Here is a 15556-nt window from a genome sequence, read left to right on the forward strand (position 1 = left end):
GTAACCATGACTGCCGGCCAGGCTGTAAATTTTGCAGTGATCTGTGCACTTAAAATGTACCTGCCCATTTCCTTTTGGTTTACCTTACTGGGTAACCTTGGGTTAAAAAAAAACAATCAGGCGATTAATGCCATTAATAACTCTGGTGCGGTCAGCTACTAATGACTCACCTTGGAGTCACTGCTGGTCGTGGTGTATGGGAGGGTGCTTAAAGCATCTCTTCACAGGCAGATCCAGGTCTTTTCATTTTAAAAGTGCCTCCTTGCTTCCTGACCCTAAATCCTGTCTCTGGACAAGCCAGTGGAGGTAGGGAAGCAGTGCCAGGATGGTTTAGTAACGCTCTGGCTTACTGTATGGTGTGCACCTGGTGCTTTCACAAACTGTGAAAGTATATGAGGTTAAACTTGAATATGTATAAAAACAAACTAGGCTAAAGCTGGAGGGAAACAAGACAGTTTTAATGATCTAAGCTGGTTTGCTGAGGTATCCGATGATACTTTTTTCCCTTGGAAAAAGGCAAGGGGAAAAAAGCATTCCTGCTAGTAGAGTTTTATATAAAACAGTTTTAGGACCCCTGACACCCTTGATCTTGGTTTGTGGGTTCAGACATGTTTTCATCCAGCGAACCGCTGCAGTGGTTGGAGATGTGGCCTGCCTTCAGCTGCTTGTCACCCCGCTTGTCCCTACAGTGGCTGTGCAGAAATGGAGCGTGCTAGTGCTCCTTGGCTTTGGGCAAAGAAAAAGATGGCTTAGGTGAGTCTGTGGTTGCAACCAGCGGAGCCAAGGTGGAGGTTAGTCCTTCCAGCCGCTCCTGCCTACCTGCCCACTGAAGGCTAGTGCCTCCACGAGCCCGCAACAGGCGTTCAAAGGAGAAACCGGCAATGATCTGCTGAAGTTAAATGCAGCTAGATCACTTGGACAGGAGCAAAGGGCAGAGCTCTCGCTACGGAGTAGCGGCTGTGCTGCAGTAGCCTCCAGCACGCTGCATGGGAGCCCCTGCAGATCTTTGGGGTGCCCCTGGGAGGTTGGGCTGGGCTCCCAGCTCTGTTGCATGGTTGGGAAACGGAGACAGAAACTACGCGACTTGGTGTCGGGACCGATGTAGGAAGCTCTTCAGAGCAGAACCTCAAACCTAGATGCTCCAGGACTCAAATTCCTGCTCTCACAGTGGGAAATCACTCCTCTCTGACGCAGGTGTCTTAGTAAGTCATCCTGGGGCAACTTTCTTCTGTACAGAAGCCCTGGTGATGTTATTTCCAAGAAAATACAGCTTTCTGGGGACTCCTGTAGTTACTGCAGGGTTTCTGCAGAGCTTCTGATTTCTTGAAACAGTCATTTGTCTTTGAGATTTTTGGTTGTATTCCCACAGGGTTCATAGATATAATTCATGCAGGAATGTCAGCCGCAGTCGGAACTAGTCACACAAGAATTATAACTCCTAAACTTTAAGTTTAGCTGTATCAGAAAAAAAAAAAAAAAGAATTGTGTAGACTCCAATCAGCAAAGCCCAGTGTGGATCTGAGAGATCAGATTAAAGCAGAAGCTGCTTCTGGACAAATGGACATTGTAAAAATGATAGTTTTAAACAAGCTGGATTCTCCCCCCCCAAAAAAAAAGTTAGCATTTTGCAAAATCAAAATGTGCTTTGTCTTGAAAACAGCCCTTACAGCCCAAGACTTTCTCATGACCACATGGGATTTCAGCAGAAAGATCTTATTTTTCTTCTCCTAAGGAAGCTGAGAGGCGAGGGCTGTTCAAGCCTCAGATTATCGCTGTAAAAATAATATTAGCGTTGTAATGGTTGTGTCGCAGCAATACCTGCCCTTGCAGCCCTGACTCCCACAGCCCGGCGAACTGTATCCCTGATGCCATTTACAAGATATACGTTGGCTCCAATATGCAGGTTTAAAAATCTTCTGATGCTGGGGAGTGAGAATAATAAAAAGTTACATTTACAGCTCTGTCCTTCAAAATAAAGCCAGGCAATGCCTGAGGTGTCTAACCAAAGCTAGAAGGAGAATCCAAGAACTTTAATTAGATGAATTAGAGTTGGGCTGGCTCATTACACTTATAAAATTCATGAGCAATAAAAAAATAGGATCTTGATATTTTTTTTTCCCCCCATGTTCAGGAAGGGCAGGAGCTTGTTGGACCGAGTTTTCAGTCTCAACTGTGTACAACTGGGGGCAGGGAGAACATCCTTGCATGCAGCGCTCCGGGGCAGCAACCCTGCTCCTTCCCATCTTGTCGGTGCCGCCGGCCGTGGGTTGTTCCTCCTTCCCCGCTCCCATCACACGCTTAACTCACGCGCACACACACACACGGATGCAATTTTTCACTCTCCTCTCTAGGTGGAGGCGCCCCTGTGGATTTTTCTAATCCCAGCTCCTTCTTCGTGATAATTGTTTGTGAGCCGTGTGGAGCGGCTGCATTGACAGCCTGCGAATTTGGTGTGATGCCCGTAATCAGCTTGTGAGACGGCGCAGGAGGCCACCCACTGCCCTCGGGACCATCCGCCGCTTAGGGCGGTCAAGAAACACTTAGAAGCTGGAGGAAGTCGGTGCAAAGTAGGGCAAGGGCTGGGAGGGGATGAAGCATGGCCGGGCGCCTCCTCGGAGGTGAACTATTGCGGGGAGCCAGGAGCAGGAGGAAAATCACAGTGGATTGGGGGAACTGGTGATAAACTTCTGTTTGCTGCTTAAAGTTTTTTAAATGAAGCGGTGGCCAGCTCTAAAATCTGGATGCCTGTGCTCAAGAGCTCCCGTTCCTGCACCTCCTCTAATGGTTCACAGATACCAAGTCCAGATACCAGAAGACACCAGAGGAGAGTGGTATGATCACTCCGACTGGAAACCCAGCCCAGCGATGCCTCCATCGAGCCCTTAAATTGTTGGAGCTGGAGCAGCCATTTCCCAAAGGCACAGCCTCGAGCCTTTGGTGTAGTGGAGGAGACGTGGTGTGCTCCGGGGAGGCACTCGGTGCCCATCACCCTGCCTCTGGGCTCAGGAGTACATGGCAACTGCTGAGCCCTCGCTGAATGCTGCCTTCCAAACTCCTTGTGCTTCTCTGCAGCATTTCCTCTCTTGTTTCACCGGTGTGTCTTTGTTTCCAGCAAATTTGTTCTCATCCGTGCCCTTTCCTTCTGCCCCAGCCCAGCCCCACGGCACGCAGGTGCGGTGTTGCCTCTGTGCAGGATCCAGATGCATGGAAAACTCGATGTTGAAACAACAACCTCTTGTCTCGGGCATGGGCCCCCACCGTCCTCCTTTCTCCATCATCTGCCAAATCAAGTTTGTCTGATTATCAGCATTAATCCCCTCTTTTCCTGCTCATACCTCTCCTGCAATCTTGCTTCTTTTTCAAGGCTACACCATTTGCTTCCATTGAAGCATCCAGCTGTGGCTCATCCCTTCTGCAGTCATCTTGGGTGTGACTCAAGTTTCCTACATTCCTTACTCTTGCTCCTCTTCCTTCTCCACTCGGATTGTTATTGCTTTCCCTTCCCTTCCCTTATACTCCTCCATGCTGTTCTCCTTGACTTGGTAAAGCTCCAGTTGGTAAACAGCCCAGTTTTCCATCTCTCTGCCTCCATCTTCACCTCTCAGCCCTAATGAATGATTTTTTTTCTTCCCTTCTCCTAATGCTCTTTTCTTCAGTTCAGCTGTATGGGACTCATCAGATCCAATTAGTGTTCTAATTCAGCAATCTGGTGATTTGAGGGCTGAAGGATAAGCTGCTTTGGAACCAGTCCCTCCTTCTAAGTTGACTTGCTAGGTCACTTGGAGCAGCCAGCTCCAACTGCAGTGGACAGGGTTGCCCCAATGCTACTGAATCCTGGGAAAGTTGAATCCCTTAAATCAGCGGAGATCTCGCCAACGCAGTTAATGAAGTCTAGAGAGCTGCTCAGCGACGTTTAGGTGGCATCATCTACCAACCGATGTCCACCTTGCTTGCTGGACTCTTCATATTCCTTTATTTTATAAAAATTCCCTCTCAAAATTAAGTGAAATAACTTCTTGAACTGCTGAGGCGTTTACTGCTCTAGAACTAGTTTAAGAGGTGTAGGGTTAGACCTTTATCAAATAGCTTGGTTGTTGCCAACTTCAGGCATTCAAAAGCCATCCTTCAGGCTTCAAAAATCTTAATAGTCATAAAGGAAAAATAAATAAAAAAAAAAAAGCAGGTATTTTTTTTCCAAACTTCCTGTCCTTTTAAAATTCATGTCTTGGTGGACATGAGGTCAGAACTTTTTGAGACAAGAAGGAAAAGGAAACAGAGATCTTGGTTTATTATTACACGGTCACTCTGTGACAGTGTCTGATGGTGCGGCTTCAAGTACGGCAACACCGCAAACTCTGTCCTTCTGCTGAGATAATGTTGTTGATGCTGGAAACAAAACCGGTAGCAGAATAAATAGCAGGAATTCTCGGCACTTGAAGAAGAGGGAGGAAGGGCAGAATGCTGCCCGAGGCGTAGTAGAGCCCTGAGTAGGGTTGCTCTCCTGTTGACAGAGTTCAGCCCCTCAGCCCCGGTTTCGTGTTGCGGGATGTTAGCAGCAGTCGTGGTGTAATGTATCCCCCCATGTCCAGCTTCCCCCGGCTTGTCGGGATGCTCTGTCAGCCAGGCTGAGGAAGTGCTCTGGAGAAAGAAACCTGAAAAAAATAGGCGATTTGAAAAAGTTGGATTTGTCCCCTAATCTGGGTCACAGTGCAGGAATATTCCAAACCAGCACTGCGCTGAAACCGGTGCTGTGAATCCATGGCCAGAGCTCCCAGCTGCAAGGAGGAGCACTTGTCTTGCCTGAGTTGAGGCATCACCAGCGTAGATATCTTCATCTGAGCTCCTGGGCTCCTTTGATAGTCAGCAGGGATGAGTGGGCACTGCTGGGGACATTTCCCGTGAGCACCCAGAAATGTCTGTCTTGAGAGGAGAATAAAAACCCTTAAAAAGGCTCATTTCTCTGCGCTGGGCTGCAAAGGGAGCCCATAGGACGAGAGGAAGAAGCCTCAGGTTGCGCCAGGTGAGGTTTAGACTGAAAATTAGGAAAAATTTCTCCACGGAATGGGTTATCAAGCGCTGGAACAGGCTGCCCAGGGAAGCGGTTGAGTCATCATCCCTGCAGGTATTTAAAAGACGTGTAGATGTGGCGCTTAGGGATGTGGTTTAGTGGTGGACTTGGCTGTGTTCGGTTAACGGTTGGACTCGATGAGCTTAAAGGTCTTTTCTAACCTAAACGATTCTATGATTCTACCACGATTGGTGTGATGAAGCCCACCTGACTCTCTTACGTGTTTGTACAGCACCAGCGTTGTAGATCCCAGATCTGTGATTCAGGCTGTAGGCAGGGCGATGATAATAGCAATGCTCCTGCGGTTGTTTTCTTAGTGATGAATTTGCCTCGATAGTCGATGTTCTTTGGCCAGCCCCTAGGAATTCAACTCATTAAGCTCTCCTTGTTGATGGCCCTTTTGCTCAGGGTGGTCTGAGATTGAGGAGTACCTGCTTCTTGTTGGACGCTCTCCTTGACCTGTTTACCCTCATCCCACTTCGTGACCTGCGGGAAAGAGTTCACAGATTGGCTAAAGCAATTTCAAAACTGTAAAAAACAAACCCTCATTAGTTTCCTAAATCTAGTCCTCGTGTTGGGAATTTGGGAGATTGGATTTAAATCTATAGCAACATTTAATTTGATATTCACAGCGGGGTGGTTGCTGTAAGTGGAGGAGCGAGTTCATCTGCAGCATCAAATTGAATCTGAAAGTAAAATGCTTTTATTACCACTAGCCTCACAGCGGTGTCTCTCCCAGACTCATCTTTTCTGTTTCAAAAGCTGCTGCTCTTCCACTTCACAGTCAAATCCTTCCATCAAACCTACAAGCAGAGGCTGCAAACCCAACAAAATTTGTCATCTACACAGATGAACTTTATCCAGGCTATAAATAACTGAATCCATGGGGCAGTACCAGCAAAGCCAGCCTTAAGACTCTTACTTTTACTCTTAAATCCACACGTTTTAGACTGCTTTACAGTTTCTGGAAGCATTCAGATTTTGCAAATACGCATCCCAGCACTTGGAAAATGTTTAAAAAAAAAAAAAATCATTCAGTCATTTTTGAGGGGGAAGAAGATTAAGACAAAACCTTCATTCTTGCCCAGACTAAGAAGAACCACCGTGGTTCTCTTGGGCTCAGTGCTAGAGTCACGGTGGCTGAGGAGAGGAGGAAAGGTTCCTGCTTGGGGTCTTGGTGAAAGCCTCATGGGGCTCTGGAAACGCTCCCTGGGTTTTGCAAACCAGTGCTCTACTTATGCAGGGCTTACCCAGCAGTTGTGCTTCTCAACATCTTCCTCTCAGCCTCCAAAAAGACGAGATGCACTGCGGATGCATGTATAATGTAGCAGCTTGCAAAATATGTTCTCCCATGCTTTTCTTTTCTTTTCTTTTTTTTTTTTTTAAAAAGCCCCCAAATCACTATTTGCTGGCAGGTTTTTGGCTTTGGCTGTTTTTTTTTTTTTTTTTTAATTTTGCTGCATTTTTGGCTGAAAACTTTTTGGCCAAGCATTGCTAAAGACTTCCATTTTCGGCCTAAAATTCCCGGTTTGGGGCTGTTGGGTTTTGTTTGCGCATTTGGGTTTTTTTGGATGAAAAAGAGAAATATTGTAGGGGAGAGTAATTTGAAGACAGAAGTAATTCCCTGCAAATAGGTTTGTTTAATTAATAACCCCAGTTCTGCTTGAAACAAATTTTGATGGAAATTCTCCGACTATCACTACTATCCAACCATGCTGAGGCTGACGAGGCAGCAGCTCTCCTCTGTGCTGTTTATATTAACATACGCAATGACTTAGATCCCTGCAAAACTGTGGAGAGCTCTGCATTATTCAAGTGTTGGAGGAGGCAACAAAAAAAATGATCCATGGTTATAATAAACTGCCTGCTATTTCTTGTTTCTATTAATAGCTCCTTTATGGCCCAAATGTTTGCGATGGAGTGGGGTGGTGTAGTTTGCACAGACCCTGGCAAGAGGAATGAATTGTGTTGAGCCAGCCACCACCACTGATACTTGGCTTTTTCCTAGCCGGGTGATGACTCCCAGCCCTAATGATTTTGTACAGGATGGGGAACATGCCAGTGAGCTGGGTAAAAATGCAGCTAGGGGCATTTCCAGAAGGACCAAATGGCCTTGCGGTGGTTTCTAGCCTGTCTTTTGGCTGGAAAGGGTTGAAATCCAATGGTTGCGTTCAGCCCAACGGTTGGGTTCAACCCTTCCTTTAAACGCAACGGTTGGGTTCAGTCCAACGGTTGGGTTCAACCCTTCATTTAAACCCAATGGTTGGGTTCAACCCTTCCTTTAAACCCAATGGTTGGGTTCAACCCTTCCTTTAAACCCAACGGTTTGGTTCAGCCCTTCCTTTAAACCCAGTGGTTGGATTCAGCCCTTCATTGAATAAAGGGTTGAACCCAGCACAGCTGAACCCTGCAGTGTAGCGGAGGGGGTTAGTTATCAAATGCTTCTGCATGGGAAGAGTCCCCAGTCTGTCCCCCTGAAGAGCTCTGCTGCTGTCTGCAATCTGTGGCATCTGCCCTACTTCTTGTAGCTAAATGTTTCTGCTTTTCTGTTTTTTGTTTTGTTGGTTTTTTTTTTTTTTTTCTCTATTCAAAGGTGGGCCTTAATGTTCTGGTTCAGAGAGCAAACAAGTTTACCCCCGCCACTCGTCTCTTGATCCAGAGGTTTGTGCCATTCCCTGCTGTCGGTAAGAAATAATGCCTTTTCTCTATATTCCAAGTGTTGGCTGTAAACCTACCAGTGGCTAAAAGCCACAGGGATGGACGCCTAACTCCTGCCTTCCTGCTTTACGCCGTCACTGCCGTGTCCCCTCAGTGTGGGCCCCTGAGTCAGTGCAGACAGCGACAGGATGGTGCAAAGCAGCATTTCAGCAGGCAAATGATGCAAAGCTGCTGGCGGAGGCAGCTCACGAGGCTTTATCAAGCTGCTCTTTCTACTCTTAAGCAGTTTTAAAAAGATTGGCGTTGACTGGTCCTCGACCGTCCAAATTTGAGAGCATTTAATTTGCAAGATCTGGTTTGAATCATGTCAAACCAAGTCTTCAAGGAAGCAGTAGCATTAGGGGTTTTTTTTACAATAAAAATGCAATGAAGTGCTCCTACTCTGAATATACAGATTTCTAGGAGCCACTGATTAAAAAAAGACCAAAGGGTGTGAAGAATTAAGGCTGCTGCTGGCTTGTTGGAGCACAAAATAAACCCTTCTGCAGTTTATCAGCTAACTGCTCGGTGTTTGAGGGAAGGGACGCGCTGGACTCAGCCTTTGCTGAAGCCCATGGTTACAACGTTCAGCAAATGATGAGTTATTTTAGCTGTGAAGAAATTGCCAGTGGCGTAAGGGTAATTTTTAATATAAGCTTGTTTATTTATAAAGGCCCCAGGTTGTTGGGGCTTTTTTAATTTTTTTCTGCCAGAAAAACAGTTGCTTGCCTTGTCTGCAGAGCAGGGGGTAACAGGGATTGTAGTCTGTAGGTTGCACTCAGTCTTTTTGGTTTTTTTTAGTGCTTTGCTTCTATATAGGGAATCTGTGGATGTTATTGTTTTCCTGGAACTTTCCTGGAATATATTTTTAGAGGGTTTCAGCTTTCTTTTGATTTTTATAACCAGGAGGGCACCAGAGGTGAACGCAAGACCTGGAAGGCAGCTCCAAGGCTGGGTTTGAGTCAGAGATGCACGTGGGAAGTCTTTGCTGCCAGGTTGATCTATTTTCATACCAAGGTGTAAGGAGAAAGAGGTTACGCTTGTTTCAGACTTGATTGAGGACCCATAATTAAATTGTTTAGCCCATAATTAATTCTCTAGTTCTTATTTTATTTGTGTACTGTCATGCTTCGTTATGTGCCAGGACATCAGGAATCCTCCCACTAATTGCTGTTTTGTGGTTTTGAAAGCTGCAAGTTATTGGTTTGCAAACCTGGACAAACTGTTTAATTAAGAAGCATCTTCCCATTGCTTTTGAACCACCAGCTCCCAGCGAAAGGGCAGAATTTCACCTTTTCTATATGAAAAGCCAGACGCTGGTGTAAAGCTCTTGCTCCATTACTATTAAGCAGTTTTCCCCTGGCCCTTCTTTGCCTCCCTCTCTCACCGACCTTGGCTGAGCTGCGCCGGTCGATAGCAGCTGGAAAACTGGAGGTATGCATCAAAGCTTTATGGTGTCTCATCCCAAGGGATCATGAGAGTGGAGACTTGGGGAAGTGCAGATACTGCTCAGGTGAAAGACAGCCAGAGTCCCAGCAGGAATGTGACTAAAGAGTCTTGTGAAGCCTTGGGAAGCTGGGGTAGGCACTGGGAAAACTGGTCTACAGGTCTTAACGGCCCTCAGAGATGCTCCACATGTTGTGTCTGTCTTCTCTGGGTCAGGTAACAGTTGTCTTTGCCCGACAAACTACACCATATCCGCAGAAGTGCTGCCTATAGGGCATTTTTAACATAAGTGGTTCCTCCTTGAAAGCCACTTTCACCATGGGACCCCAAGATGAGTGCAGGGCATGGGGATGGATCTGCAGGGGACTCCAGACCTCACTGGTGATAAGGCAGACTGTGGCCAGTCATGAATGTACCCAGGTAGCTGGTGCAGGCTCCAATTGCTCTGATCCCCACGTTGCGGCCAGTGGCACTGGAGCAGGCTGCCGGGAGGTTGGACTGCACGCTTACCCTCTGCCAAAGGTGATTGATAGTAGCTGAAAATCACAGGCTGTCCAAAAAATCCTCCCCAGCCCCAGGGCAAAGCATCCAGCAAACCATCCTGGGTGGAAGAACTCATGGAAATGGCCAAGGCTCTGCATACCCAGTGTCTGGCTTGATGCAAGAGAAGTTCGTGCTTGCTGTTGGCCACCCTGGAGCAACGTCTGGGTGGTGAAGTTGTTCTCCATGAAGGTTTTCAATGCAGGAGAAGGGAAGGAGTGTGTCCGTGCTGTGTTCTGGAGAGCTGCGATTCCCGAGTTTGAACAAGAATGGGCTTGACCCTTTCTTGGAGATGTAGGTGGTGAAGGACATCAATGCCCAGGGTTATTGTGAAGAACCCAGTTTACCCACTTCTTCCCAAGCACTGGTTGCGAATAGCTGTCACGAAGGTAAGGGCTGTCACTGGTGATGGTGCGCTTTACCTTGGAGATGTATGTGGCTAAAAAAAACCCCACAGAAACCTCCAAAAAACCCCCCAGAGGTGGCATCCCAAACCTGACCTGAAGGAATTTAAAGCTGGTAGAAAGATACCCGTTGAAGAGAAGGGAGGTGAGGAGGAGGAAGGTTTTCTTCTCCTTGGGCTTTTTTTTTTTTTGTGGGTGGGGTTAAAATTGTTAAATGTGTTTAGGTGGTGCACAAGGGTGTATTCAGCATGCGGAGAGCATGCTGGTTTAGAAAGGATATTTATACACATATAGAAGTAGGGTGGTGGGTTGCTTTTGTGTCTGAACCCACTTTCTAATATGTCACTAAGTGTTTTCACAGAAGTAGTTTCCAGGCTACATTATCATGGGTTTTTTTTTCCAAATTCTGAAAAGCAAATTGTCTACATATATATTTATTTATTTCTCATTCCCCCCTGTGTTTGAGACTTCCATAAAATCCAAGTTTACCCATAATTAGCAGCTTTTTCTGCTTTCTCAGTGTTTTACTGCAAGAGAACGGAAGCAACTACGACAGTTGCTTGTCTCAGACAAACAGGCTGGAATCAGGTTTTGAATTTGGGACCCGGACAATGAAACCCTAATAGGATCCAGAGACTTGGAGAAGCATCTGTCTGTGGTGGGAGCTTCAGGTCTGGACACGCCATCGTGAGTCTCGCAAGAGCCTTGTGCCTGTGCATCCTGGCTTGGCCAGAGCATCTCTGCTGGCGTGTTTTCATATGTTCAGTCTTGACTGAAAGCTAGAAGGACGGGGCATGTGAGTGTTAAAAAAAAAAAAAAGAAGAGGGCCTAAACTTGCTTTAAATGAAATGCCTGTTTTCTTTTTTAACTTGGATTAGGGAGCTGAAGGGTTGGTAACACAGATATTTTGATAGATGGGAAGAGTGGTCCGGTAGTTTGAATATTAAAGAGAGAGACAGAGTGTGCGTGTGTGTATGTTCCTCTTATTCTCGAGTGTAAGGAGCATTTGTCACCACAAATCATCCTTGATTGCAGAGAGCTGCATTCGTATAGGGCTCACCCACCCACCACCCTCAAAAAATTAGACATTTGTTATATGACATGAATTGAGATTAATTAGCGAATATTAACCCATCAAGCAGTTCAGAAACACATTTTTGGAAGCAGTGATACTTGCAGCAACAGTAGGTTTGTGTTAGTTCTGGTTGGAAAGTTTGCAACAAAATGTGGTGGTGGTGGTGGGATTTGCTGGAAAATGCCAGTTTATCAAAACCAAAACTTTTATAGGAATTAGCAGCTTTTCTTTGGAAAAATTTAAGAAGTGCCTGGGCCCTGGAGAGGAGCTGCATCTTGGAAGGATGTTCCTCAACCCCAACTGTGACACGTGACTCGAGGAGCGGAATTTGGGGTCACCTTGAAAAGGCTACAAAAGCCACAGGCTGGGCAAGGGTGGGGGTGGTCAGAAAGCATCCCAGAGCTGCATCTGCCTCTGCTGCAAATGCAGGGCTGATATTTGGGACACGTGAATGCTGGGAACCAGAGTCCTCCAAAGCACTGCTGGTTTGTGTCGCAGGTCAGAAAAATATTGTTTAAGCAAACAAGCAGGTGTCTAATAGAAAATAAGTCCACAGAGCCATTTTTCCACTAAAACATGTGAAATACGGGCAAATAGTGAACAGGACCCCTATTAATGGGATACGTGTCCATGGAAACAACACAACCTTGTCTTACTTGATTAAAAATAATAATTCTGTCCTCTTTAAGAGCTCAGATCTAAGCTGTCCTTCATAGCTCAGTGAAATCCCTTGCAGTATATTTCCACTATACCTGCTAAAATCCATTAAGAAGAGTTTGTCTGCTGGCTTAGTAAGGGGGGGTTAAAACCAGCTCTGGGATGTACCGTCGGAAGAGGCAGCTGTCAATCAGCCGTGCCTGGTTGGCCAAGACCAACTGGTAGCCCAGTGCAAGGACATGTTTGACTTAGTAGATCAAAATGTCAGGTGAAGAATCACTGTGGGAGCTGGGAGCAGGTCCGAACACCAACATCTGGAAATACTGGTGTTTCTTTGCCTCAATGCGTTTCTGATTGTGGCAGCAGATCCTTTTGCAAGTAAAAGAAAATTATCTTGATTATTATTCTCCTCTTAAGAATCACATCTCTGTCTCGGTATAAGAGTGGCTCCTTGACTTGCAGAAACTTCTTGGCAGATTGATACAAGCGAAGCTGAAGGGCTGTCACGGCAAACAGAAGCCTGCCATTTGGTATTGACCAGGGCTGCGTTGCTAATCATCATGCTTTTCTCATCCTCAGCTAGTGCCAATATCTGCAATGTTGTCCTGATGAGGCACACAGAGCTGGAAGAAGGAATTGATGTTTTGGACAATAACGGAAACATTGTCGGGTCTTCCAGAATTGCTGCAAAACACGTATGTACCTGTGATGTTCCTGGCGAACGCTCGGGTGAGGTTGAACACAACTGGCCTTCGGGCTCAGCGAATCCCATGGCCGTAGGAATTGATGACTTGAAAGAGCTAGAAATAGATGAGCTTTACCCATCATGCAGGAAGAACGAAGCGGCAAAATTTAATGCCTGCTTTGTACCCACGCGTGCGGTTGCGTAGCCACAAAACCGAGTGGGCTGGCGGACGCGGGCTCGTGTCACGCAGGCAGGTTCGGTGGCTGACCTTGCTGGTTTGGAAGGGCGCAGACTGACATCAGGAAGATCCTGTGCTACTCTGATCCATTCACAGCCTTAGGATTTCTTTGTGGGAACTTGTAAGCAGTTCATGTTGAATACGAAGCAAAGATAACTTACACCTTTTTCTAAATGAGGAAGACTTCATTTTTGAGCTGAGGAGCTTTTTAACCCTTGCCATGTCAAAGCTGCATTAACAATTGCCAGCCAAAGCTTTGTCAGGGTAGCCAGATGTCTTTATCCTCGTCCTAACACCTGGTTTGTTTCCCCCCCATAACCTTCTATTCTCTGCCATCTGCCTGCAATTACTCCCTTTCCTTCCCTTCTTACATAGTTTTGTCTTCTGAGCATCATCTGATTGTCTGAGGCACGTTGTTTCCAAGTGGGCTTTAATCTGAAATGTAAAGCATGTACCGAAGCACACGCCCAGGCAGAGGAGTTAATAATAATGCTTGGCATTTCTCTCGCTCCTTCTGTCCAAGGCTCTTAAGGCACTTCATAGACAGCAATTAATGTACAGATTTACAGTCCTCGGCAAGAAATGGGAGATCTCTAATACATCTCCATATTGTTGTTTAACAGGGAGCTTAAAACAATCTGTTGAAGGGCTCGGAGATACTTATTTGAGCCAGTTTTCCTCACTTACATTAACTGGCTTCAGGACCCAGCTTCCTCTCTCCATCCTAATGGTCGAGGGAAACGTAGAAAATAAATATGAAAAGTGAAGGTACTGTAAATGTGATTTAGATGGAGTTTAAACATTCAATTTGGGACTTCTGAGAACTTCTGCTCAGCTGCCATCTAATCCTGATGCTTCTTCCTGAATAGCTTAGTATGGGGTTTTGTCATGCGAAATTTGGCAGATCCTTAGTGTAACACATCTGCACCACTCTGAGGCCTTCTCCTGTTTGGAAGGAATGAGTACTCCCAGACCTGTCTGTATGCATAAGTTTCAGTATTTCCATCCAAAATCTATAAGTATCCTCTGCCTAGGTGTGCCAAAGCCCCACAAGTGGTCGCAGTTGCTTGGAGCATCCCAGGTAGGTGCTGGCAAAAGTGCTTGGAAGAGGTAAATGAAGACACAGTGGTGCTTAAACACCTTGCTAGAGCGCCCATGATCTTCTCTAGGCCTCATCTCAGGGTAATTTATGTGTATCATGCCGCCAAGCTGTTCTGTTTGCTGCTTCCTGGTGAATCTTGCCAGGGAGAAAGCACCAGTGGAGGGACAACCGTAGCTCCGCAGTTGGGTGTCTTCCTGGGAGAGGAGAGCCCTGTGTGTTATGATGCTTCGCAATAAACCACCAGTGATTAAAAACCAAAAGCAAGTCTTGGAGCAGGAAGTAAGGTACTGCGTTCCCCCAGCACATCACTGAAATTGATATTCAGTTAAGGGAGGAAGGGTTGAAGCTGCTGCTCAACCCACACTGAGATATTTCACCTTACAGCATCCTCCAGGCAGCTGTTTTGCCTCTTTTTCTTCCCCCAGACAGCACTAACATGCTTGTGTAGGAATATGACAAGATGTTTGAGTGCTTTTGGTCACGTAAGTAGATAACTTGGTCTCCCAAGTAGATAACGATAGGACAAGAGGAAATGGGCTCAAGCTGCGCCAGGGGAGGTTTAGATTGGATATTAGGAAAAATTTCTTCATGGAAAGGGTAGTCAAGCGTTGCACCAGGCTGCCCAGAGAGGTGGTGGAGTCCCCATCCCTGGAGGGGTTCAAAAAATGGGCAGACGTGGCACTTTGGGACATGGTTTAGTGGGCATGGGGGTGTTGGGTTGATGGTTGGACTGATGATCTTAGAGATCTTTCCAACCTTAATGATTCCTAGTTTTTACTTTCATTATAAATAATCCAGCCACCAAGCCAGGAAACATGAAATTGCTACTCTACCCTTAACTGGTTTAGCGGTGGAGTTGGTAGTGTGAGGTTAATGGTTGGACTGGATGATCTTAAAGGTCTTTTCCAACCTAAACGATTTGATGATTCTATAAAGTGAAATCAGGGAGCTATTAGGCGTCTCTGTGTATTCCGCTGGATATGTGACCAAGCACGGGCTCCAGCCCGTTGTTTGTAGCAACGGAGCAAGAATAGGTTGTATACAAACAGCTGATAGCAAAGTTGAAAGTGTGTGTTGATACGTTCATTCACATTTGCAACAGAAGAAAGGCCAGCCAAACCATTTCTGTGCCCACGCCTTGATTGCTCGGCGCAGGTACTTCCTGAGATTTGTTTTAAGTGTCTTGGGTTTTGTTTGTTTGTTTTTCCTTTTCAGGCACTGCTAGAAACAGCCCTGACTAGAGTGGTCCTGCCAATGCCTATACTGGTTCTACCTCCAATTATTATGTCCATACTGGAAAAGTAAGTGTGGGGTAATACGAAGGGGGGGGGGCTTTTCAAGGGGAAGGGAGAAAAGATGCTCAGGAGGTGTTATTCATTGCTATTTCTTACTGTCGGTCCATCAAAGACTTTTTTTGCTTATTAAAATTTTCATGTTGCAGCATTTTTGACCATTGTTGTAGGCTGTTCAAGTGTTACATTGATGTGGTTATTTTAAATCATCTTTCTGAGACCCCAGCAGTTTCAATAACCTTATTCTGTAGGGTCAGGGTGAGCCAAAACTCTCTGAATTCAGTGGAAAAGCGTCCGTAAGTTTTCAGTCCTCCATTTAGCAAACATTAAGAGCTGCCACATAGGGTCAGAC

The 15556-nt window shown here is 46.0% G+C and overlaps 1 protein-coding gene across 1 annotated transcript in view; it reads left to right on the plus strand.

Annotated features, from left to right (window-relative positions):
- Positions 1–15556, plus strand: part of SFXN5 (sideroflexin 5) — a 106699-nt gene that overhangs the window by 60265 nt on the left and 30878 nt on the right. The window contains 3 exon segments of the mRNA XM_075709044.1: positions 7662–7752; positions 12467–12582; positions 15128–15213. Coding sequence (XP_075565159.1) covers positions 7662–7752; positions 12467–12582; positions 15128–15213 — 293 coding nt within the window.

This window comes from Pelecanus crispus, chromosome 4 (assembly GCF_030463565.1).
Source record: "Pelecanus crispus isolate bPelCri1 chromosome 4, bPelCri1.pri, whole genome shotgun sequence".
NCBI classification, from domain to species: domain Eukaryota; kingdom Metazoa; phylum Chordata; class Aves; order Pelecaniformes; family Pelecanidae; genus Pelecanus; species Pelecanus crispus.